General features: G+C 43.8%; 1 protein-coding gene across 2 annotated transcripts; it reads right to left on the reverse strand.

Annotated features, from left to right (window-relative positions):
• Window positions 1-8640: 8640 nt before the first annotated feature.
• ttbk2a (tau tubulin kinase 2a) lies at window positions 8641-26856 on the reverse strand. Of its 2 annotated transcripts, XM_031847644.1 has the most exons (16): window positions 26557-26856; window positions 22528-22705; window positions 21048-21195; window positions 19647-19720; window positions 19012-19152; window positions 18583-18687; window positions 18268-18333; window positions 18016-18108; window positions 17785-17910; window positions 17438-17595; window positions 17075-17282; window positions 16741-16964; window positions 16071-16638; window positions 14931-15272; window positions 13133-14127; window positions 8641-12731 (listed from the first exon to the last, which is right to left on the reverse strand). In XM_031847644.1, the coding sequence occupies exons 2-16, from the start codon at window positions 22594-22596 to the stop codon at window positions 12284-12286; spliced, it is 3765 nt and encodes a 1254-aa protein (XP_031703504.1). In that variant the 5' UTR covers window positions 22597-22705; window positions 26557-26856; the 3' UTR covers window positions 8641-12283. The 2 variants fall into 2 exon arrangements, with proteins under 2 accessions (XP_031703504.1, XP_031703505.1); XM_031847645.1 differs by lacking the exon at window positions 14931-15272 and having other exon boundaries at window positions 26557-26855.

Here is a 26856-nt window from a genome sequence, read left to right on the forward strand (position 1 = left end):
GACTCACTTAGTACATACATACATCTGTCTGTCTGTCTGCCTGACTCACTCAGTACATAAATCTGTCTGTCTGTCTGATTCACTCAGTACATAAAACTGTCTGTCTGACTCACTCAGTACATAAATCTGTCTGTCTGCCTGACTCACTCAGTACATAAAACTGTCTGCCTGACTCACTCAGTACATACGTCTGTCTGTCTGTCTGATTCACTCAGTACATAAAACTGTCTGACTCACTCAGTAAATACATACGTCTGTCTGTCTGACTCACTCAGTTCATAAAACCATCTGCCTGACTCACTCAGTACATATGTCTGTCTGTCTGTCTGTCTGTCTGACTCACTCACATAAAACGAGACAAGAACTTGCGGATGCAGCTGTCTTTGACAGACGCTTTGTGCTTTAGCTCAACAATGCAGTTCAACGCGTTAGCTCCAAGGAGTGCCATCCCACGATTTACCTGTACAATCATTGGCAGATTAACGTGGGGAATAGCCAGTGAAGGCATTTGTAATTGTATTTGTACCCATCCAATCAAATTCAGCTCCTTGCCGTCAGCTGCTTGCAATTTGAATTCTTCTCCGAACAAATCCACCAGAGGTTGAATCTCGTTGGGCATATGTGTTTCAACCCATTGAGAACCGATCAAGGAATATCCCGCTCCTGAATCAAATTTTGCTACCGTTTCAATGTCATTCATCCGACATCGAATTACATATCTTTTCTCAATGTTGCTGGGGGTGAGGCGGGTGAACAATTCCCTTATATTTCTCTGTCTGTCCTTGTAAGCCAGTTCATCGATGAAGTTGGTCCCAATTAGAGGTGTTTTCATCACGAAATCCACATCTTTCAAGACCTGTATTTTTAATTGATGTTTTTTTGGGCAGCACATTCCAGCAAATTTAAAGCACTCTGTGATTTCGCCTACAGACTGAACCATATGTCCATTGTCCATATGCCCCTTGTTCCACTTTTGTTTGTTTCAAACAAAAGGCCTCTTATTTATTCATTACTTCTTGTTTCTTGATAAATTAAAACATTTTGATAAAGGTACGGCATTACAGTCTTATCAAGGGGAATTTTGGCCTTTCATTTTCACTACATACGGTGTTTATTTCAGTCATAGCAGCAGTATTTTATTGACTACAATAGTTAGTTGTACTTTACTGACTTTGACCAGTCAAACTCCTACAATCTCTGCTGGAAATATATGTTAAAGATACTTAATCACAGTTGTACATTTTGTTCCAGGTATCATATGGACTGCTTGACTCCGTCACTAAACACTGGCCCAGAAGGTGACTGGATTTGTGCTGAGTGTGCGGTCACTCCCCAGCATACAGGTAAAGCTTAACTAAGTAGGTATCTGGCACCTTAAATACACACATAATTCTGTTATTTTGCAAATGAATTGATTAAGGAAAATATAGCTGCCTCCTCCTTTAAAGGACCACACTGGTGTTTTTGTATCGTTAGCCCATTTAATTACTGCCAAACATTTTCCAAAGCAATAATAGTACCTGATGAATGTGTCTTCCAGGCAGGCATCTCTTTATGATCATAAAGTATGGCAGTTAATGTTAATAAAGTTGATTTTCATACCACACTGGCATGAATCTCGTAGCTGCCTGCCTGAATAGATTCAGGGATAAAATAAAGGAACATGTCTAAATTGTCTAAACACATTATGTGAATGTGTCCCTGCACAGATGGCTCCATGGTGGAGGGTGAGATCAGTGATGGAGAACTGACCTTTTCTTTAGTAAACAGTTAGGGCTTTGTTCTGAAGGTATTCCTCAGAGACTCTTCTGTAGACTTTGCTGTATGATAAAAGATTCTCAAGTTCCGACTTTTTTATCCTATACAGGTAGCCGGAAACGATATATATCTGCTAGGAAATATAAACCGGTTATTGTCATATGTAAATATAAAATAATAGAGAGTAACATTGTTTGCATTAAACAGAAAACAGAGTCACACCTGGGGAAACAGATTTAATATTTTATCCAGATAGGTATCAAGATGTGTGAAATACAGAAAATGACGAACTTAAAAATGTAACGTATGCCATTAACTTTCCCCATGTGCAATATTCACTTAGGTAACCTCAAGTAACTAGGGCAAAGGAAAATTCCTCATGCCGTTATCAGATCCCCTCACTGTAGGGCACCGCTGTGGCATTGAACCACATTTCTTTCACATGTGCTGTTAGCAGTAATGCAGAAATCAACCAACTGACACATGTGCATCGTCTCTTGCTGCTGGAGTTTGTGGTTACTGTCTGAAACAAGCTTCTCTGTCCACTTGGGTTCATCTGTGTGGGTTGCTGCGTCTGCTCGTGTACAGTAGACAACATTGATTTATTGTAACTGCTGATAAGGATCAAAAGGCCACATAACCTTTGCTTCCCCTCACCACGGAGAGTCTCGTATCATCTTCCTCCATCAAGTACTTTTTTAAGGTGGTAGAGTGCTGTCTTCAGGTGGCTGTAAGTGGCTAAATATTCTTCTAGTAGAGACAGCACTTTGTTTACTCACTCAAGGACATCCGTGTTAATGTTTTTCCTCTCCTAACAAAGACTGGAATGGTTTGATCTGATACGCTGAGTCAATAGGGCAATAAGGATCTTATCAGCCAGATACGAGTCTTTTTCAGTGTCGCAATGAAATTCAGTGTTTCTGAATTTCCATTCCTTTTGCAGCTTATAAAACATACACAATAAAAAGACAGTTTAAGACATTAAAAGTGCTACGCTATACAACCAATATATACAAAAGTAGATAAAAGGAAAGAAAAAGTGCAGTACATGATGCATTATTATAATTTGATTGCACAACAAGTTGCACCTCATTTTCAGTAACCTTAAATATGTAGTACGTTCTAAAACAAAATTCAGTTGATGTTGCTTTGTACGTTTTGCTTTTGACCTGTAAAAGACAACCTACCATAACATTGGTGTTAAGAGTCTGTAAATTATTTTTTATTCAACATCATCTGTTTTGTGTGTTTCACAGAGTTAAAGACAAGAAGGAAGCGATCTACTTGAGCTCCTGACACCAAGAGAGTTGTTTATGTGTGTATCATCACTTCCTGATAAAGGCGCTCCTGTCATACATTACCACATGGTGGCAGCAGTGTGTTATAGACATGAACCTGACCAGAGGAAGAAGTTGTTTATTTCAGTAATAGTTTTATCTTAAGTTGAATGTTTTTGTTTTACTTTTGTTAAAAGATAAGCCTGACATTATTCAAAACTTTTCTTACTGTCAATAAATCCAATGAAAATACCATTTTCCACCTCTCAATACTGTATAACTAGCCGACCCTGTCTGTAGCATTCAGCCCATTAGTTACTATCGAAGAGGTAAATCTAAGGAGTAAATAGTGCATTTATTTTCAGTGTAGGATTAATACTCATTGGGTGCTATAGTGAGTATTTATGGCAGCAGGATGGTAAATGTGGGATTAAGCCAAACTAAACTGCAGTGTGTGTGTGTGTTCATGTAAATGAAGCGACCCACTGCAACATTGTGGCTCACCACCAACCACTACGACTAATGTACGACCTGCTGTACCTCTTCGGCCATAGCCGCTCACTTTTTAAATCAATCGATTTTTTATTGTATAATTAAAATAAACTTAATTACCTGCTTTGTAAAATGAGTTCCTTCAAAGTAAGCCACTTCCACTCTGCAAAATGCACAATCATGTGTTAGGAGAATTTTCACATTGTTTTCCAAATTAGAAGTGGAACGCAAGCATTTACAATAACACATATTTTTAAATACTACATTTTAGAAACATGACTAATAGTCTACAGCTTTCTGTTAGTATTACAGTGTAACAGAGCCACAAACATGGCTGTAGTCTTACTAGGCTAGTTGTTTCCCCATACTTCCATTCTTTATGCTAAGCTACCTAACCACATGCTGGCTTTAGTTCATATTATTTATGAAATGTATCATTCTGCCTAGTTCTCAGAAAGAAGTGGATTTTGAGTATTTCCCAAAAATGTTGAACTATTCCTTCAGCCATGAGACATGAGAAGAGTTTAACAAAACATCCAGCAGGTGGTGCTATACACTGAAATGGAAATTAAGGAGCTTTTATTGCACAATTTAGTTGTTGAAGCGTGATATCTTATTGTGAAGGACAACTAGGGTCCCGGATGCCGCCGTTGCCAAGCAACGGTTGCTGAGCAGCGGGACTCCTTAAATTTCAGCTAGGCTCGTGGCTATCATGTGTGACATCAGTGTAAGTCAGTCAGGAACTTCTCATAGCTCAAGATCATTGACCACAATAAATTAATAAATCAACGATAAATCAACAATGATGGAGACATTCTCAGCCAAGATGAAAAAGGTGTTTACACGACGACAGAGGAGTCCAGTTTCACCCACAGTTACAATCCTATCAACGGACGACTATCCAAGCTTTATGCGTTTCCACCGAAGACATCTTGACCCTGAGTTGATAGTGTTCCCAGGCACTCATCACATTATGGTCTCATCAGACAGCCTGACTGAGACAGAAAGTATTCCATTTCCCGAGGAAATAATGAGGAAAAAGTTTAGTGACATCACTGATCCTCTCTTTGGTGACATGTCAGACTCTGATTTTGAGAGTTTGCTGTTTTCCACTGCCCTGGATGATGATGTTCTTCTGCAAGTTATTAAAGAACTGCAAGAGAAAGCCAAGGAAACAGACGCAAGAGGATGCAAACTAAAGAGCCTTAGTACAGAGGACTTCGCCAAAACATGTCTGTGTCGCTTACTGGGTCAGCTGGAGACCAAATTTAAGCAGTCCAAAAGAGACATCAGCGTAACTGATTTACGTGACCTGTTTGTAGAATTAGAAAACTACCTCGACAAAAACTGTACAATTCTATAAAACGTTTGTGTTTTTACATTAGATACAAAAAATAATACTTCATTTACTGATCCTTCATTCTGAGGACAGAAGGACAAAACAACGTTGCATATTCATTCTTCAAACTCTGTGACCTTTTGCTGGTGTGTAATGATGCAAATTATTATAATAATAATAATCATACTATACGGTATGAGACACAGAATGTTCATTAACTTATAGCTGTGGTCAGAACAGCAGCCATAAACAGACGAGTTTTGCCAAATGTTAATGCGTTTTGACACATTATTTTTGAATGCCAGGTCAGAAGATGAAAAAACGCCTTTCCTCAAAGTCGGGAAACAAACGGACATCTTGGAAAAGTCATAAAGCTTCACGTTAAGTCTTCAAATAGTTCTAAAAACAAGGATGAGAGATATTTGAAATACACATGAACATTAGTCATCTACCTTCGTTCAACACACCATCCAGAAAGGTTTTCAAGAAACTTTAGAAACACTGAACACTAGAGCTAATGACTTATTAAGATGACTTTTTTATTTATTTTTTATTTTTTAAATCAGTTGGAAAAGATTTTCAAACCCACAGGACACTCATCCCGGTGCCCTGAACTGTAGTGTGTTGTTTTTTTCAGACATGCTCACTATACGCAGCCTATTAAATACAAAACAAAACTCTCAATGTCACACCTGTCAGCTAATACAATGAGAATCCACTGGAGAGACTCGACACAGAGGAGACAATCGCTCCGGACGAGCTCTGAAACAAAGACAACGGACATCAAAAGCAAAAGGAAATTCAACATCAGCTTATTCATTAACAGGACTGTATACTGTAGAAGTGCTTACATGTGACTTCAAAGAGACCAAAGCCTTCATAGAGTGGACAGAGGATGGACATGTAGTGCTGTGATCAGGCACCTCTGCTGATCACAGATAGCATTTGGATCGGACTCTTTGATGTTACACTGGCAGTGACCCCACCTATGAGAAGCAGTTTGAAGATCGGTTCAAGATGACAAGACAAGACATCCAAACAGGAGCTCTGATTGTTCCCAGTGTGAATCTATCAGACTCGGCTGTGTATTTCTGCGCTGCCAGTACACAGTGATGTGGTTTAATGTCAGCCCCTCACTAAAAACCCTGCTCTCTTTCTTTCTCTGTTGTTTTCATGTTCATGATCCTGAAACTGAAAGTTGACTCAGTAGCTCTCGTTATGCAGAAGAAGAGCAAATTTGCATAATAATACAAAACAAACAGAACTAAGCAATACTTATAAACTAAGCAAATAAGCAAACTTAAACATATATGTAAACAGGCATAAGTAAGACAACAAACTATGACCTGTATAGGCCGATACAGGTCACTTGTAATACACCTGCATTGCAAAAATGTATGCATGAAATAAGTACTGCGTGGATACAATGTCCACCTATGACAGAAGGGTTTATGTATACAGCCAGCTGAGACTTGAGTTCTGACAATGAAAGGCTTGGCTACTATTTACATATTGCAGTGTGTGTTAAATTATAACATTAATTTATAGAGCGATCTAATATTTTCGTATTGCAGTGCTATTTATTTATTATTAATATGGACACAAACAACTATTTTGTCACCTTTCAGAACAAAGTAACAGCAACCCCAAAACAACTGCCTTAGAAATAGCCATGAAGTTGAATAAACACCTCACTTCTTTCAACAACCAATTCAGCCCAAAACACTTCGACACTCACACAGGAGCTTTCATATTGTCACCAAACCATCACCACTCAAACCAAATAAAAATGATGTTCAGCAAATCCACAATCATTGTCAATTCTAATACAAATGTTGCACATAGGTCGACGTCAGCTTTGCCACGTGTTAGTTAAACCAAGACTACAAACACAGTAAACAAAGTAGAAACATCAACTCACATGTCAGTGACTTCTGTCATCTTTGACGGGAGTAACGTCTGTGAGGAGAACTGACTCACACAAACTGTAGTAAATGTTTGTGGCGTCTCTTTGGAGGTTTAATATCCATCCATTTTCCTCCGCTTATCCGGGGTCGGGTCGCGGTGGCAACAGGCCAAGCAGGCTGACCCAGACTTCCCTCTCACCGGCAACATGTTCCAGCTCATTCTGGGGGATCCCGAGGCGTTCCCAGGCCAGCTGGGAGATGTAATCCCTCCAGCGTGTTCTGGGTCTGTATGGATTAATACAAACAGGTTACTAAATGTCAGGCTTTATCATAAGCATTTCAGTTAGAATTCATTCTGTGGGGCTTTGATAAGAAAATATACGATACATTCTAGTACACTCACATTTGTTTTTGTCTGTGTTTGCAACTGACTACCATTTTCATTATTGACTCACATTCTTTTTTTTCCAATCAATCAATTATTCATTTTGTTGATGTTAAAGATAAGTGAAAATCTGCAATCATCAATCTCCAGAGCAAAGCAAATCTATTCAAACCAAACGTATTGAAGTTACGCAGATAAAAAATGAAAGATGAAAACAGCAGAAAGTCCTCACAGTGAATGTGTGGCTTAGAAGAACACTCTTTGGATCAACCTATTAATAAAATAAGAAATACATTCTCAGGAGGAAGTTGCCATAAAATAATCACAATCTCCTCCATGTCTCCTCCCCTCTGAGTTGATCCCATAGCATCTGTTCAGTCTGTCAGTCGCTGCAGAGACAGAGGACGATAAAGACGTCATGATCAGAAACACCAACAGGATCGCTCTGCTGCTTCTCTGCCTCTCCTGTAGGTTTCAGCTCAAACCGTTTGCCAAATGTAAAATCTTTTGTTACCATTTCTGTGTTCTCACAGCTTTTCTCTTTACATGCAGGTCGTTCACTGAGCACTGAAGTTCATCAGGCTCCATCATCAATATTAGGGAGTCCTCATGTTCCAGCAACAATCAGCTGCAGCCATTCAGTCAGTTCATACAATGTGATATTGTGGTACCAGCAGCCGATGGGTGACACTAACCTGACACTCATTGGATACCTTCTGTATACGAACCCAACCATTGAGGATCAATTCAAACAACATTTCAATATGTCTGGAGACGGCTCAGCAAAATCTGAACTTAAGCAAACTGGCAGATGAGACAACTTTATTCTTAAAAAATGATTGAGAGGATTAAAAAAGTAGAAAATAAATGTAATCTTTGGTTACAAAGAGGTCTGTCCCTGGAGAGTGTCCTCGTATCGACAGCTGAAGGCATCTAGATTTGTTTAAGGTGATGTTTGTTTAGTGGGGTGACTTTGTTAAGAATATTCCTTGGATAAAAATTTGGTCATTGCCCAAATATTACGTATTAGGAATAAGATTAGAGAGGTTTCCTTTAAGATTATACGAAAGTTTTATCCTGCAAAGCATTTTCTCAAGAAATGTAAAATGATTTAGGTATAAATTATTATATTTTTCCCTGTTCAAGGTTTTCTTTAGGGGGAGTTTTTCCTGTCTCTTGAGGCAAATTTCTGTAATTAGGCTATATAAATAAAATGAATTTACATGAATCAAATGGTTTAAATCTTTAGAATTTTTGTTGTTGCTTTTCTGCCATGTTTGGTGGTATTTTGTATCTTTTGTATTCATTTTGAATCTTAATCTGATATTTAACTCCTCTAAATTCAATCTGTGATGTCTACAGATGATAAACAAAACAGTCCAGTGAATTAATAAAACAACCTAGATGATTGAGTATTATAACCTTTATGTCGTGGTCCAGTGGCCATCATTTCAGGATTAAAAACAGAAACCTCTCACAAGATTCTGTCTGCATGCGGAATGAGTATTTTATTTATAACCAGTTTATAAAAATAAAATACAAAATAATTTTAAAACAAAAAAGAAAAAAGAAACACTGTACAAGGCATTGATATGATACAAATGATAGAATAAACATAAATAATTACAGTTATATACAATGAAAAACTCCCACGTGTTACATTCTTTCCTTGAGACTGTAGTTACATTTCTAAACCATGACAAACATTACAACACAAAATATCAACCATTAAAAAATTCTGACAATTGAAGTCAAAATGATGGATGGCCAAATTAGCAACTGTCACAATAAATAATCTTTGTCAAGTATTTAGAAGTTACTAACAAGTAATCTGATGTTATGCCATTAGTTTCCTTCTCACCTTTCAAAATAAAATAAAAACAGCTGGGTTTGTTCTGTTGGCCTTTGCGTATCTGTAACCACAAATACCCGGCAAGCTACTATAAATATGACACTTGTCTATGAGCAGGCCACTTTCAAACGTGACAAAGAAAATCTCATCTGGATGGTAACAATAGTACTACAACTTCACACCACTTATGTGCAATAATTATTTAAAAAACCTGGAAATCTGATTATCTTTTAGACCCAGCAGCACAGTTTAGCGTCTGTTCCTCCCTTCCACTGAAGCCCGTTAGCGTATAAGTTATGGTTTTACAATAACTATTGTATTTAAATAATTACTTCATATTTTACAGGTATATATTAAAAGTCTGCGCAACAGCGCTCCGAACTTTGAAAGCTTGCAAATATCTGGAAATAGTGAGTTAAAAGAGGGACTGATTGCTGGCGACGTGTAGAAATTGCCCGCCCCTTGTTTGAGGGCATACAGTTTTCCATTTCCATCTCCAAATTTTCCATTTCCAGCTCGTCGTTCGATAAATGGCCTCCGCTCATTCTCACAGCAAAGAACAGGGAGCTCTCCGGTAGAAGCACAGCTGTGTAAGCACAAGAGTCCGACAGCACTGGTTTCACTGGTGATATATTGACCACGCCGATACCGGCATGGTAGCACATGCCCATTCACACACACACACACACACACACACACACACACACACACACACACGGTAGAGAGATAAGTGACAGGAAGTCTTGGCCGAATAGTGGAATGATGTCCAACACAGACAAGGCTCAGTCATCCCTCGCTATGCACAGAGGGGCAGAGAGGAGACATTAAGGCGACTGACTGACTGAACGCTGTCTGCCTTCAGGATGAGTCATCATAGCTGCATGAAACAGCACACTTTATACATGTACAAAGCAACATGCCCATTCAAATCACTATACGCTCCCATGTTTATCACATCTCAATTCAAGCCACATCTGTAAAATCTATCAAAATATTTGGCAATGTGCAGCCATGTCTTTGTTATAACTGCTATTGTCAACCGGTGCGTTTCTCCTACAATACAAGTGCTTTAAAACACAGCGAAGACTTTTCTCCTTTTATTATTTTTCTGGTTTAATTATTTTGTGCATCATGTCAGTTAGTTGCACTGGTAAAAAATACAGTCTATCATATTCCAGCAACACAATATATCCCGGGTCAAGTGCAGGAAGCGCAGACAACTACTCGTACATCAGGTGGGAAGAGGAACAGTGAAAGAATACGGAGATGGGAAAGAGAAAATATGTAGATTTTTTTTTTTTTTTTTAAAAAGTGATGAAGTCACTGCCGGGTTAAAATCTTCACAAGATAAGACGACGTGTGAGCGGGAGGTGGTATGCAGCTTTTTTTTACTCACTAGTTGATTCTGTGTTTTCTCTGTTGTGCATGCAAATTGTAGCATTGGAAGGAAGCTGGAGGTATTATACAGTATCTTACAAGCAGAGGAGGGTGTGGAGGAGAGTTTCAGTGAGGAATCCTAACTAAATACAACACAAACAATACTCTGATTCCTTCCCCTTGTGCACAAACATACGTCATCATATGAAAGACATTCTGCGGCGCAAGGAGGAACAAAAAAAAAAAAGAAGCTAAAACATTCTTGCACATGGAAGCATGGAACATCATTTTTGATGAATATATATGTACATATGGCCTCCATTTTCAATAGCATTTGACAAAATGTTTGAGGTCTGAAATTCACATTTGTTTTTCAAAGTTTTATCTCCAACACTGACCTGGTGTGTACACACAGGACAGCAAAGACAGGTTGTACTTCAAATATTTCCTTTTTTGTCTTTACAAATAAAAGCTACTCCAGTAAACTGTGGCTCAAATTGATTTACAAACATCTGTGTTGCTACCTTTTCTACATTGAAAGAATACTGGTGAAAAGGGTCGTCTTTGAACCGCTGGCACAAGTTTTTGGCTCCTTTTTTGTTGCCTCGTTACAAACAAAGTGAATCCTCAAGCTGCCCAAAGTGCCAAGGCACACGCTGACACAAACATCTGTGTCTGAACATTACTCATCGGTAATGCACCTTGTGTTGCTTAAGCCGATACTTCTGCTACTACTGAACAACGACCACCATTCTAACCTGTAAAGCCTTCAGCCGTCGGGGCGTTTTTGATTCCCTTCTCAGCAACACAGTAGGCACAAAAAGGTGTGTGTGTCCTCACGCACTTGACATGATTGATTGTATAAAAGGGTCACTTTGGAGTCATCCCTTTGATTTTTAAATGTTTAAAAACTAATGTGAGGGACACAAAACCACACGTCCACTGTCACACCGAGGAGGGTAGGAGTCGAAAGCTAAGCATCAAAATAAATATCTCAATAAATACAACTGTACACAAACTCAGGCTTTATGCATTCACATGTAGCATAAAGTAAATAGCATACACTGCCTGCAATCTCCGAATGCAGAGGAGACAACGCAGTCAACCCCAGGCCAATATCTAATTCAGTTGTGATCAGCTACACTGATATTCCATCAGCATCATCCAAGTGCATCAATACTGGGGATAAATAAGTTACATTATACTGTGGTGCAGGATGCATGAAGATGAATAAACAGAGAACTGATTTATTTATGTGCCCACTGGCCCAACTAACTATAGATTTACATATCATAGTACTGGCTGCATTGGGTTAAAGTTTGCAGCTGTACTATTTCGCTCTCCAACATGATAATATAAATAAAATGAGGACCCTGACATGTCGATATCAATCGTCTAATAAGTTACCTTAAAGGGGCACTCCTGTTCAGCTGACTCGTCATCAAGAGTACTATTCAGCCTGTGAACGTCAGACTGTGCTCGAGACTTTTTAACAGAAAGCCTTCATTGCAAAAAGAAGAAGTCGGCACATTGAGTTGCATTATGGGAAATGTAGGGACCAACATTTTTGGAGCTTAACGGACTAAACGTGGAGATATCTCAGTTTCTGCCGCACAGATGTTGATCGTTCTTTTTCAAATCCGTCTCTCGGCTGAACAACTTTGTTGAAGTGCATTATCAAATTGCCGGAGTGCCCCTTTAAAGCTGGGCACATAAATGAATGAGCCTGTGTGCGAATAGAAGGACTGACAGGAACAGTGGGGAACAGCGGGACAAGTGTAAGGTTCGGACTGACAGCGAAAAAAGGGGAACTTATACAGGAAGGACACTGCGGTCTACCCCATCATAATAAGAGTCTTCCCATCCTCTGCTCTGGCAGCGCAACATGGAGGGCAACTATCTGCTCAGCTTGCTGGAGCACTTGCCGTCTCGGCTACAGCCTTTTCCCCGGGACAGGTGGAAGGGGCCGGTGCGAGCCTGGCGGGTGCAGCACGTCTCCTGGTGGTGGGTGTAGAAGCGGCGGGGAGGCGGAGAGCCCGAGAAGCTGGGAGGCGAGCGGCTGCGGCCGAGGCAACCCCCTCCCCCGCCGCCGCGGTGCTCGTGGCGGGAGGGCGAGGAGCTGACGGAACGCTGCAGGGAGGAGGAGCTGCGCGGGGAGGCGCTAGAGCTGCGGTGGTGATGCGGAGAGCTCGTCAGGCTGCAGACGCCCGTCCTGGAGCCCCCGTGCTGGGCTGAGGAGCGATGGTGAAGTGGCGAGCCACGGGAACCATGCATCAGCTGAGCAAGGCATGTCAGGAGGTCTGAGTCACTGTTGCTGCCCGCCCGGATGCGTAAACGCCTCAGCCTAAGTGGGCACAAAATGCAGGGCAGGTTAGGAACATCAGCCAAGTCACATGTTTCAAAGCAAACCAGGATAAAGGGTGATAAATCAAATTGAGAGTTAGAAGCTCAGCCAGCCAGTAGGCGGTTAGCTTTGCTTAGCATTAAGACTAGAAGACTCTTGTTTCATATTTAGTGTACAGACATTAGAGCAGGAGCTAGCTACTCTCACTACTGCAAGAAAGCAAATAAGTGAAAAATGTATCAAAAGAATCAATCAGCAAAGGGAATTAATGTGTAATCGGTTTTGTTACGTTCTCATAAATGTTTGAGAACAATAATGGTTTGGTGAATTATTAAAATGTTGGTTGGTGAATTATTAAAATGTTGGTTCTCAAACGCAAAAGATGAAGATCAACATATTACCTGCCCTCCGCTGTGGGGCGGCACGGTGGCTTTCCAGGCGGCGGGCGCGGCAGGAATTGGGCGGCCAGATGCTCAGCGGAGGAAGATGAGTGAACAGGACGAGGGATCCGGCTCTTGCGGGACAGAGGGCTGGAGGAGGAGGAGAGGGAAGGAGCGTCGTCTCCCTGGCGGTCAGAACGGGAGCCCATGAGAGAGTCCTCGTCCTGAGAGCGGTCCGAGGCGGAGGACAGCGGGTCCCGAGCAAGGGAGGCCACCATGGGGCCACGCCTATCGGAGAGCGACGGCGAGGCAGTGGGAGAGGGGACCGGGCCATGGTGGTTGGCTTTCTTCTGCAGGAGTTTCTCCTTCGCAGACCCCGCAGGAGGGAGCTCCAGCAGGCTGGAGGGTTCCAGGACCGGGATGCGACTTTGCCTCCGCCTGGGGTCCTTACGGAGGGCAACCGGGAAGGAGGAGGAGACTGGTCCGTTGGTCTGATCTGGGGCATGGTTCACTTCTCTACTAACCTCCCCCCTCAGCTGAGGCTCCATGGCACAGAGAGTCGAGCCAGAGTCCTTCTCAGGGTCTTTCAGCTTGGGGAATGCTCCGCTACTTAAATCCCTTTGGCTGTTAACAGGAGGGGAGAGGTGGCCATTGGCAAACACAGGGCTGTGAGGAGAGCGAGGAGAGCATGGAGAGTGTGGAGAGCGTGGAGAGGAAGGCGAGCGCAGAGGAGGCGAGTGAGGAGAGCGGGGGGAGCGTGGGGATGACGCGCGGTTCGGAGCGGGACTTTGAGCTTTGGTGCGGATGTTTCCATTGACCAGTATCTCAGCCAGGGGGTCTGTGGGTGTCCCTGGATGGGTGAGCACATGGTCCTGGGGGGAGCTGATGTCCGCTGTGTGCTCCTGGAGCTGCTGGGCTTCAGCTTCAGCCTCACCACGCCTCTCCAGCAGGAGGCACTGTGGCGCGCTGTCCGATCCTGACTGGGAGGACAGCCCAGAGGGACGCTGAGCCGTCAACTGGAGGGGAGGGGGGGAGGTGGAGACACGGTAGGGAAGAGAAAGACACACAGGTGTTATTTAAAGAATCGACCTTACTAAGAGTGGGAATAATATTCTAGCTGTCAAAGGCCTGTTGCTGATAGACTACAACATGTCGAGTTGTGCTGTAGTTCTGTAGCAAGAGCCTGATGCAGATGTGTGAAAAGAGAAGTGTTGTATAATGTGGGGTAATAAATGGTGATTAGTTTGGCAACAGCATGCAATACCATAGCTACCATTATCAGACCGAAACACACACAAGTGCTATGGCAGTGTCAGTCAAGCTGTGAGTACTAAACCAGCAAGTAGGACAGGAAAGGTTCACGCAACTTCGCAGGGGGCTTCAGCGAAGAGAGGGTGAGGAACAAATACAGGGAGAGAGAGAGAAAGAGAAAGATAGAGAGGACAAAGACGATCTGAAACAAAAGAGACCATGCAACCTGTAGTCATGACTCGACATTCCAAACACACATGCCACAATCAGACAAACACACGTCCCCTATTCAGATCACAAGGACACATGTCCAGACACAAGGACACATCTGACCCATGCTCTGTCTGGCCTGCACAATGCCCCTCATGGTTTCTGGAGAGAGCTGCCTGACAACAACACAATAAGCAAGCCAACTGAACAAAGAAGCCGAAATAAGCAACTGAAACAAAACAACAACAAAACAAAGAAAGAAAGAACAAAAAATGGTGACAGCCGGAGTATTGCTACGGACGTAGAGGAAGCTGAATGGAGGTTTTTTTTTTTAGGAGATTGTGATCGGGCTCATCACCTGCTGAAGCTGGGCGCGAGTGATGCGTATGACAGAGGGAAACTTGGCGTTGGCGGCACCCGCCGGGATGGCCGGCAGTTTCCTGCGACCGGGTGAGCGGGTGCCAGGGGCGGGGTGTTGCGGTAGCGGTAGGGAGGCGTGGCAGGAGGAGGACGAGGAGGGGCGCTCCTGCTGCTGCTGCGGGTCGACGGACTGGCTGCGCCTCATGCCCGGCGGATGGCGCAGGTGCAACGGGTCCGACAAGGTGGTCAGGAGTGTGTGAGGGCTGGGAGAGCGCAGAGGGATGGGGCTGGATGTCCGCATGGCGACCTCCTCAGGCAGGGATGGAGGAGAGGTGGGGAACTAAGAGAGAGGGGGGGAGGAGAGAAGTGGGAGGTGAGGGAGTGAGAAGATGGAGGAGGTATGGCAGAAGGGCTTTGATGCAGGACAAGCAGACGGGGAGCACGTTGTTGAGTTGTTTTGAACGGGTGAAGCGACTGGGGGGGGGTTTATAAATATAAGGGGATGATCTTAGGCCACAGAGGGAAGACAGAGGCGAGGTAGGTAGATTTTGGGAAGGCCGTATACATTATCAACTTGGAGGCAGTTGGTCTGGTTGAAGTAGAGAATGAGGGGAATGTTATTCCTCCTGTAGTGTAAACAAGCTGTTCAACTGTGTAAAGGCGGTTTATGCTGAACTTGTAGATTGAGCAGGATTTCGGTGGGCTGGCTGAAGGTTTTAAATAAAATAAAAGGAGCAAAAAAGTAATTTAAACTGAGGAAACCAAACCATATTTTGTAATCAAATTATTGAATTTGTGAAGTAAATTAAATACATTGCAAATAAGATCAAATTCTGCATGATATTTAATGCAAATCAATGTGCATTTCAAAGCCACAAGCTCTCTTCCCCCCCCATGCTGTGATCTGATAAGCTCTGCAGTTGTGACACAAATATACTTTTACTAACAATAAACACAAGCGAATAAGCCAGAAAACATCAAGCAGTAACATTTAGCTTTAAACAAGATGCAGCTGGTGGAACTCTGACTGTATAAGCATTGAGGTCCTAAAGCTAGAACTCTGACTCTGTAAAATGCTGACTACAGTCAGTATCATGTATGCCATGTTGTGAGATGGCCTTCAGGTGAAAGGGCTTACCTGAGTGAGAACTCCCTCAGCCAGAGCTGGGCTGGATGGAGTGGCGGTGGGCAGAGCCCCTGCAGGGCCCACGCTAAGCTCCAACTTGTCCACTTTTGCACTTCCCTTGGAGGAAGTCATGCTCTCTTGTTTAGCTTTGCCAGAGTGAGGGCCCGGATATCCCCTTTCCCATCCAGGAGACTGATCCCCTGGCTGGAGCACCTCTGGCTCCTCGTCCTCCTCGTCCTCGTCCTCCTCCTCCTCCTCCTCCTCGGAGGCAACCTTGGCTCCTGGAGAGCCACTGGGCCGCTCCACCATTACCCACTCCCTCGAGTCAATGTCCTGCCTCCCAGAGCTCAGATTGAGGGCCACAAAGCCCCCGCTAATGGCTGCCCCCTCTCCCTGCTCCAGAGATCCACAGGATGCTGGTTTAGGAGAACCACCGCCAGACAAGAACTCCTCATCATAGTGCCAGACCCTATCGGGACGCTCCCCGGCTGGTTCAGCTTGACCCTGAGTTACTGGAACAATTGCAGCACCGTCGGCCTCCTTCTCCTGGTGCTGGGCGCCAAGCTGCTGCTTTCCTGAGCTGGACAGACACAAGACAGATGCGAACAATCGACGCTGCTCTAACCTCAGGAACATTGAGAGGAACTGATGTTAACACAGATCGGCTACTTGATAGACATACCAGGTCTCCAGGAAGCGCTCTGGACTGGGCTTGGCCTCCAGGGTAAGCCTCCTCTCCAGGTCAAAACTGTGAATGTTGCGGAGCTTCCTCAGCAGCGGGCCATCGCGGTCTGAAGCCACCACCTCAGATTGCAGTTTGACTGGGGAACCCAGGCTGGGCCCAGCATAGGGGCTCTGGTGTCCATGGTTGCCCTGGTTGTTGCTGTGCTCCTCCTCCGTTCCCGCCTTTTGAAAGCAGTTAGTTCTGTTAGTGAGTTACTAAAAATAAAAAACTGGTATATTTCAATGAAGGTATCGCTTCTCTGAGAGCACTTGAGGTGATGAAACTATACTACCTTCCAGACTGCCGTCCGGATGCGGTTACGGTTGCGGTCCAGCTCCTCCCAGACATCCGCCTCCTGGTTGCGGTGCGGGTGGAGGGGAGAACCCGGCAGGCGCTCCGGAGCGGGGTTGTTCTCCACGTCGCTGAGCTGCTCGTCCTGCAGAACCTCGTCTGTGTTTTCCCTCTGCAGGTCGCCAGGTATCAGGGAGGCATTCGCCATACTGGGGCAACAACAAGAACATTGTTTTATGTTTGAGGCTATGAAAGACTTTTAGAGGCAAGTGTGGAACTTCAACCACAGCTGGAGTCTATACATTCCATACTTACATATAAGCTACAGAATATTTGTGGTGTTTGTTATTTCAATCAAACGTACCCCATGTGTGCCGGAGTGAGGCGGGTGTGATGCTGCGGCGTTGTGGCAACGGCAATGATTGTCAGAGTGCCATCGGTGCCGGTCCGCTCCCAGTCATAAGGGTCATTCTCCACAACGTTGTAGGTTTTCATGCTGTTGTCAAACACTGACATCAGCAGCTGTAACAAAAAACATTATACATTTTTGGTGAGGTTTTTATTCTGTGAGATTTCTACAAAAATAGGTCTTGAACACAAATCGACTTTGTAGACCTTTCTAGATCATGTACTGCACATTTTACTCAAACATCAAACTACATTAACAACAACATGCTGAAAAAAAGAATCAAAATATGAGCCCTGTGTCACCTGGTAGTCAGGCTTAGTGAAGTAGTCGAGGCTGGAGATGTGCTCCAAGAACACGCCAAACTCTGCCGGCAGGTGTTTGAGCATCAGGCGATGGTCGTAAGTATCCTTCAGCTTCCCCACATGTTCCTGGGAGCAAACACACCCACACACCTGTCACATCTGATCTCCTACAGCTGCATGGACAGGGCTGTTTAGTTTCCGTGAAGGACAACGATCATTGATTGTCCTTACTTTGTCCTTGATCTTCCTCCACGGCAGCTGACCGACCAGAAACTCCACCAGCATGTAGAAGAGAGACCACAGGTCATCGTGACGGCCCATCTCCTGCAGGATTACATCAGGGCTGAGTTAACAATCAATTATATTAAAATGGACAAATCAAGACAAAAACAAAGAGGTTGTGTAAAGCACTTCAATAGAAACCGTGTGGGACAGCATCACTGATTACACAAGCGCTGTAGAGCAGGGTGGACGGATACTGACCTTGTTCTTATGTGCATTGACGGATGCATAGCGGACCGTTCCCCTGAACCCTGCCACGGGCCGGGGCTGACAAACAAAGACAGGAACAGGCATTAAAATGCTAATATAGATGTATTTGAATTACAGATTTTCAGCCAAAGATAACATCGTAAAAGTATTTTCCATTTTAATTTAAAACATTTCAAATGGTCCCAACAGTTTCAAGTGCATTATATCAAATCCTCATATTGAATTATCGCCCAGCCCTAATTCATCAGCATCGATAAGTGCAGCTTTCAGCTCAGCACACACTCGGTAACAGAGGAGGACACTTACAGGTCGGACCTCCTGGCAGGAGTTGGTGAACTGACGAGCCAAACCAAAGTCCAGCATGTAGCAGGTCCGACAGGTGCTCGGGAAGCGGCCCATTGCGAAATTGGACTGAGGCAGTAAAAGAGGAGGCAACGGTTAAAGGAATAATAAAAATAAGTGTTCCTATGCTAGAATATAATTTAACACAGCAGCTCAGAAGACAGAGGATATTTACATTCAGCAACATAATGGGCCAGCTTACTTTGAGTGCAACAAAATACTGAATCAGCAACAACACTAGCAGCCAGTAATAAAAAAAGTGCAGGAGTCACAAACACTGCCCAGACAGAAGAAATAAAAAGTATTCTCATCTGTCGGGGAATATATACAGTTGAAGCTTGGTAATGAAATGAGAACCGAGCAGTATATATCCTCCAGCTAACCGTGACTCACCGGTTTGATGTCACGATGCAGGAAGCCAACGGAGTGGATGCTCTCTATGGCCTCCAGGATCTGGCGCCCCAGACGCAGGGTGGTGCTGATGCTGAAGGTTCCCCGGGTCATACTCCTCCTCAGGTCAGCCAGGTTACGACCCTGAGAGAGCACATGTACGAGATCGGTTAGTTCTGATAAATTCCCCTGATTCAAGAAACACAGCAGGACCTCTGTCTGTCTTCACAAACATGTCATAAAAGGAAAAACGTATTTATCTGGTTGTCGTTTGGATGCGACACCCAGTAACAAGAAAAAGAATAGAAATAGAATCACTGTTAAAGGTTTTACTGGTTGAAATGTTGCCAAATGTGTTGGACAGAAAAACGATAAATTCAGCTGGACCGATCATCTATAATTAAAGACATGGTGCGGTCGGGAGTCGGTGCAGTAAACCAAAATGTACCATTCCTGTGGGTGTGTTGGTATAAATCAAAACCAGAACACATCGAAGCCCAGATTAAGTGTTTGTGAATTTGAGATCATGACTTTAGTATCACAGCCTTGTGTGCTGGATGAAGTGGTTACAACTGATTTGATGCCTCGGTAGAGGAATCTCTATATGGAGATACCAAGTCTTCTGCATTTAGACCAACCTGAAGCTCCATCACCACGTAGTTAAAGCGGTCGTTGCGGCCGCATCCCACAAAGCGACACACGTGGTCTTTACCTGAGAAAGAGGAGAGGAGAGTTTCAGGATGCTTTTCGGGAGGAGAAGATGAGGTCACCTAACGCCAGCCGCATCATTCCATCGTAAGATGCGGTGGCATGCTGTGTGAATCATGATGACGTGCGTGCTCATATTTCCCTCTACAGCTCACTGCCCTCCTATCACCAACGTACGGCTACCCTGCTGATTTATAGGCTATCGCGCCCAACACCAGGTCTAATGTGCATGAACTTGCCTTGTGTGTTTGTGCATGTAAGTGTGTGTGTGTGTGTGTGTGTGTGTGTGTGAGTGAGCAAATGTGTGTGTGCTCTGAAAGGACATTGCTGCACTGGCAGCTGGACTGCGGCCACACCCCAAACCCTTCAGCACGCTGTGAATGCAAACCGTTTCCAACAAAACCTCCATGTTACAAACACTACTTTTTAAGAATCGCCTACTGTCGCCAAATTCCTACACAATATGCCGAAATAATCCAATTAAAAGAGACAAAATGAAAAAACAAAGAAGCTATTATTTGCTCGATATGACCCTAGACTTCTTATAAGGCCCTTGGTTGATGTTTACTCTTCACAGCTGGGCGGGGTCAGCAGTGTTTTGGGGGACTGGAGTTCAGCCCCGTCTCAAGTTACATGCTGGTTCCCTCGGGAGGCAACAAACCCATGATGCCCGAGGCCGCAGCCATTAGACAGCAAACACGATCCCTGCCCATTGATTTTCTTCTCAGGTTGAGAGAGAGAGAAAGAAGGCCATAGTGGTCAAAAGGCAGGAAGGGAGAGCGGAGGGAAAAAGACACGTTGAAAAATAGAGATATGAGTAAAACTATACAACCCCCCCCGAAGGAGCGTGTTGATCGCGTGTCTCTGTTGTGAGACGTTGGGAGTGTCCGGGCACACGAACATGTACTTCCTGTCGTACTAGCACTGCTACTGCCATCTGAAACTTTTACATTGAAAGAAAATGTGGAACGAATGATGGTGTGTTTTGCTCTGGAGAGAATGAAGCAAACTGAGCTGAACCCTGGGCCCAATTGTGCTTTCAGATGAGTCAGATAATCTGTATTATAGAGAGATTATTATACTCTTCTATCAATGCACAAAGGCTATCCCTGTACGTTCTACAAGCATGATATTTCCTGGATTGGCCTGCTTCTTTCACATTTTTGTTTTACTTCTGTATATTTGAATAATCCAGGATAAATTATTGACATAAAACATCTCCTAAGCGTCCAGTAGGTGTGCTGTTATCAAGAGGTCAACGTGGATGAGGAGTTGGAGGATCAATCAATTCCAGAAATGTAACCAAATCCACTGAATCCATTTGGACTCACCCTGGAGCTTCTTGAGCACCGCGACCTCCATCTTGAGCACCTGTTTGGGTTGCTGGGCCGACTCCACCTTCAGCGCCACGCTGACCCGCGTCAGCAGGTCCACCGCCTCGTAGATCTCCCCGAACCCGCCGCCCCCGATCTTCTTCACCTGGAGGAAGAAACACTGCATTAGAACAAATCCCATTTATGACCCGAGTGTAATGTGCATGGACAGTGAGAAGTACATTCAAAATGAACAATTTAAACCATGTGATACCATTGATTTAGGCATCTTAGTGATTATGTATGCATGCGCCGTAAAACTACCTTTTTTTGTACTTTTAACCCTTTTAGAACTTTATTTCAAGTTGTATTTGTATTGTTTAGAGTTTAAAACAAAAGCAGACAATTTAGTGAGAAGCCAGTCAAATGCAGGCAACGCAAAAAACTAAAATAAAGAAAGGGCTTGCTGTACAGAAAAAACTATAAACAATATGTTCTTCCTTATTTTAATAAATATCAAGAAGTTTTAAGTTGGTTGAGTTTGGTTTTTGGTCATTTTGCTTTAATTTGACAACTATTTTCTTTGTTATTATGAATATTTTGATCTGTTAAATGCCAGAAAAACAGAAAATTGCTCATCATCAACAGTCCAATACCCCAAAACATTCAGTTTACCATCACAAAGAAATGAAAATGCTCACATTTCAGAAGCAAAAACTAAGTATTGTGTGACATTTTAGCTTGAAAGATTACTTCAAAGATTAAATATCAAATATATAAATGATCAGAATAGTTATTTTTCTGTCTAATCAATAAATTGACTTATCGCTTCAGTTCTACCTTTCACCTGTAAACATTACTTGGTGCTGATAGCATTTGCACTGACGAAGGCCTAAAGCAGGCCAAAACCACTGCACACTTTTCTGCATGAATATGACACAAAGAACTGCATGCGATTCATTTCACAGTGCTTTCTTCCTCACTCCACTCCTTCAAATTGCCCCCCCAACAGTTCCACCTTTTCCCTGTCGCCTCTCGGTACTAGCAGAGCTTTAATTTCTCCCACGTGTCCTTCACTGTCCTCCTGTGTCGCACTAGCAGCTAAAGTCGTGGGATTAGCTGCAGCATTCTTATGTAACTCTGCTCCTCGGAAGACAGGAAGTGATGCCAGTAAGGAATAACAGCCTCACATGGCACCCAGGATGGCACAGCAGGGAGAGACACTGGGCCCTCCCGCAGCCTATAGCACACTGCACCGCCGCAAATAGCTACACGGGCTATTTTTGGATCCCCTGTTCTGCAGCAGCCCGACCTGGACGGAGAGACACAACCCCAAACTGTCCAAGCCACAGGTTAGATAGAGGGAAGGCGGGACTCATAGGCAGGGGAAAGCATTGTTGGATGAACAAAGAGTTGTTGTTTGTGGGACAGAGGGTGAACCGGGGACAGTCAGCGATGGGGCTGGACAAACACACCGGCCATTGTCGCTGTCACTTACCACTTTCCATCGTTCCTTGACCAGGGAGAGCACGCTTAGGATGTCAGCTTGCTCCACTCCCCCGCTCATCCCGTCTGTGGACCCGGGACGCTGTCCTCACTGCTTCCCCCCCCCCCACCCCTGCCCTCGAACCAGCAGCCTCAGACTGGGCCGGGCATTTGGGCCTTGATGGAGAACCCTACGGAAGCACAAGACACACAAAACTGTCAGAAATGATGGGACAAATGTCAAGGAAATCAGTGTATTTAGGCCAGGCGATCATGTTTCTTGGGGATTGAACAAGGAGGTTACATAAAGTTTTTTTTGGACATGTTAAAGTTTGAAAGTCTCCCCAGTTGAGAGACAAAGTTAAACCCTTGGCTTAATGGCTGGAGCTTTCTGATACTCGACTATCGCTGCAGCTGCCACACCTGCTGCCAGCAGCTGTCCTTCCAGACAAACTCGCCCCAACAAATCGCAGGCAAATGTCCAGCGTCTTAAATTACAAAAAGGCTTCATGTTAGTATCACTTTACACAGAAATGTGTATCTTCTGTGTCAACAACCACGGAGCTCTTATAAAGAAAGTAGTCTTGTGAGACATAATGAGACTGTTCACTGTTCATTGCCTCATTTTGCCATAGCTCTGGTTGTGTAATAAAGCATAATGATATTACTTTGAAATAAAAGATCTTATCAAATACTGTACCACAGGTTTTGTATAAATACTGTATTAAGTTTCATTAACTTGCTTCAGATTTTTGCAGCATTCAGTTTTACTTTTGTTCTGCAGAAATATGCATCACAAGAACTTGATATAATAAATGTGACTGATATGATTATTTTAGGTGAGGTTACGTTGTAAATACAAGATTTTTTTTAATTTAAAGATGTAAAAGTTGCTGTCCAGGAACACCACCTTAAATAAATCTGATGCCTAAAGATGAGTTATTACCACTTTCTGAAAAGTCTCCCGTTCTAAAAGGTTTGAAAGTTGGTCAATGCTATTGTTAACGGTAATAAATAATTTACTAATGCTTTATAGATAAGCTAAAGACAAAAACCAGATTGTGAAAAATTCCTCTCATAATAAAGTCATGAGTTACAAACATCTCCATCAGACTTGTCAATACAGTCATTGCCATGTGGTTCAGGCAGGCTGTCTGTACAGTGAAGATCAAATGGAGTTTCCCCTGCAGACGTTGTGTATGCTCCTGTATTATGCAACATCCATGTCACAGATGAGCGTTCCTCCAGAGAGAACACGCTGCTAACTTCAGTCTGGCTTCAAAACGCTCAAAGCGAACCCAGCAAACCCAACGTCGATTCATCATTCTGCACACGGCGCGCCGGCATTTATACGGTTATGTAACCAGCCTTCAAAAACACTATTTGGTTACGGGGGCCATGATCCCGACATCAAGGAGGCAATCAATCCCATCATGCATCAGGGGCGAGGTTGGGGAGATGGAGCAGGGCAAAGCGTGGTTGGACTAGATAACGGTGAAATGACGAGCATTGAAATGTGACCCGGGGTTGAGAGTCAGGAGTGAGGTGAACTCTAACACACAGATGGACGAGATGTCTCATCATTATGAATCTCTTCTGAAGGCATTTTATCACTCTGATAGTCTTTGAACTGTCCTAATGTATAGATGTGTGTGAATTACTATGAACCAATATTAAGATGTAATGTATTTATATTTTTATAAATAATAAAATATTCCCATTTTTGCGCAACTTTGTTTAAAAAAAAACAATTCACTATATGGTTAAATTCATGTTATCCTAGTGGAGTTTCAGCGAGCCTTTTAATAACCAATATAACATTAAGAGAATTAACGTTCTGTTAATGCTAATCAGCATTAACAGAACAGTTGAGGTTCTCATTAGTATTTGTAGGTATTGGCAAATAAAACAAAAGCACAATTAAGACCTGACGACACTTGATAAAAGGTCGGGGGGGGGTTGTATCGTTCATCCTCTGGAGAACATGGCTGTGTGCACCAAATCTCGGAGCAATCCAGACACCAATGTCCAAATGATTCACTCAAAATTACACGGTGGTGCTGGAGGAAATATCAGGGGGGATCATTAGGATTTATCCTCTGGGGATCATGAATCGCTGTACAAACCGACATGGAAATCCTTCAAACTGTTATCAAGACATTTCACTTTGGAGCAAAGCGGTGGAACGAAATCAAGCTTTTTTTTTCAGCAAAAACTGAACGAAACTTCTGTAAACGTCTCTTTCTGGCAACAATGTGTGTCAGTAGAGGGATTCTTGATATTATATTATCAGTGATTAACGCAGACATATGGAGCACGCCATCGAAACCACAGAGGACACATGAACCGTAGAAAACCCTTTTGACCACCGAGCGCTGAGAGACGATTCAATAACCTCTGCTGTGAGCCTGCTGTCCCAACATCAAGGTCACCCCACGTCCCGGCCTTTTCCTTCTTTTATGGACAAAAATAACAGTTCTGTCCCATCTGAGCCGTCGTACATGATGAGAACATTACTTTTAAAGATGAGTGAGTCATTTGGGAGAGACGGCTGACATTCAACCTCCAGTGTGAATGTGAGAAACACATAAGCCTCTGACATAGAAGTAGAAGAAAGGTCTCTGCTTCCTTGTTTTCGGTTAAAAGTCTGGAGAAGTCAAAACCATCTCACAGCTTTTCATCCCTCAAAAAAAGAGCAAGTGTGTCAGAATAGCAGGAGACACTACCTGCCAATCAGGCCCAAACAGAAAGCCACTTCTCCAACACACATGCACTCAAACACAAGCTTGAACACACATTGCTATGACACCTATGCACCAGCCAGGCCGCCTCACGCTGTGAATAATCTCACACCTCACAGAGAGGTTCTTCTTCCTCCTCCTCCATACGAACCACCATCAATGAATACATACAAAAAACAGCTCAGGAGGAGCAGACTTCGGACCAGAAATTAAACCAATCTGTGACAACCCCGCTCCCGTCTCATCCTGATGAATCACACTTCCTGACCCCCCGCATCTCCACACGCCGACGATGCTGCTGCAGTGCCTTTTTCTTTTGCTGACTGCAGCTTGTCGTCGCCTCTGCCCTTTTTTGTTGTCTAGCTGGAAGTTCTCACAGCTCCATAAAAGCATCATGAAATGTCAATGAGTGATTCCAAAACACACATAGCATTCCTGCTGCTTCCTGGAGATGTTTTGTGTGTAAATATTGACCAGAACGCACTGACCCTAAACGCAATGTTATGGGTGCACAGGCTCGAGTGAGAATAACTTGACTGTAAAATCAAACGTCTGCTTCATTTTCTGTCTGATCCCAGTGTGGCTCAGTAGACAGACAGGGAGACTTGTTGGGTTGCTGCTGGATGAAATAAAGTGTCTGGTCTGACAACTCTGTTTGCAGGACAAGCCCTGGAGAGGAGCCAGCACGAGGGGGAGGCCCCTCCAGCATGGATGAAACTGATCCAGTCTGAAGAATCTGTGAAGGACGAGCGTGTGTTTATCTGGCATTAATGGCTGCTTATCAAGGATGCACTCACCTCCAGAGCAACTTTAAAATCCTGTAATTTAGAAGCCATTTGTGCAAAACAAATACAGGTTTCTAAAAAGGATACAAACCTCTGGTACGTTGTTTTCAATGGGATGTGACAGGTAGCAAGCTGCAGCAATATTGTGACCAAAGCCGCCTATCCTGCCTGCAGTGGACGGGCTGGTTGGGCTTTGCTGTGGAGAGCTTGTTGCATAGCGAGTTGGTTACCACAGCAGATTTACTCAGGCGCGTCCACGCACATTGACCGTCCACACACACGCGCACACACACACACACACAGGACCACGCGACCTCTTCTTTGCCTGTGTGCCGTGTGCCGTGTGTGTGTGTGTGTGTGTGTGTGTAGGAGGTTAAGCTCTGACAACATGCAGGATAACCAAACTCCACGCACGTAGCTGCTGCACGCGACAACGAATGTTGAAGATGGGTGGGTGGGAAAGAAAGGGGGCGAAACATGGGTCGGCCTCCAGGTTTTTTTTTTTTGAATCCTTACCTCGGGTCTTTGCTGCCAATCCTTGATCCAAAAGAAGAGCCGGGTGTGGTTACACAAAATCCTCTAGGTTTGAGGGCGGCGGGGACGACGTCGAGCGGAATCCCATCGCGAGCGAACCGTGCATGAAGAAGAAGAAGATGGTGGTTTAAAAAATAAAAAGAGCGGAGGAGTGAAATATGTCCGTGTGTGGTCGTCCGTCCCTTTTTCCTCCTTCTGCCTGTCACCTCAGCATCTCTATCGGTCGCTGCGGATCCGTGACGTGACGAGTCTCTGTGATGATCATCAGCCTTTCCTTGCGCG

Source organism: Anarrhichthys ocellatus, unplaced genomic scaffold (genome assembly GCF_004355925.1).
Source record: "Anarrhichthys ocellatus isolate YVR2014 unplaced genomic scaffold, GSC_Weel_1.0 scaffold7, whole genome shotgun sequence".
Lineage (NCBI taxonomy): Eukaryota > Metazoa > Chordata > Actinopteri > Perciformes > Anarhichadidae > Anarrhichthys > Anarrhichthys ocellatus.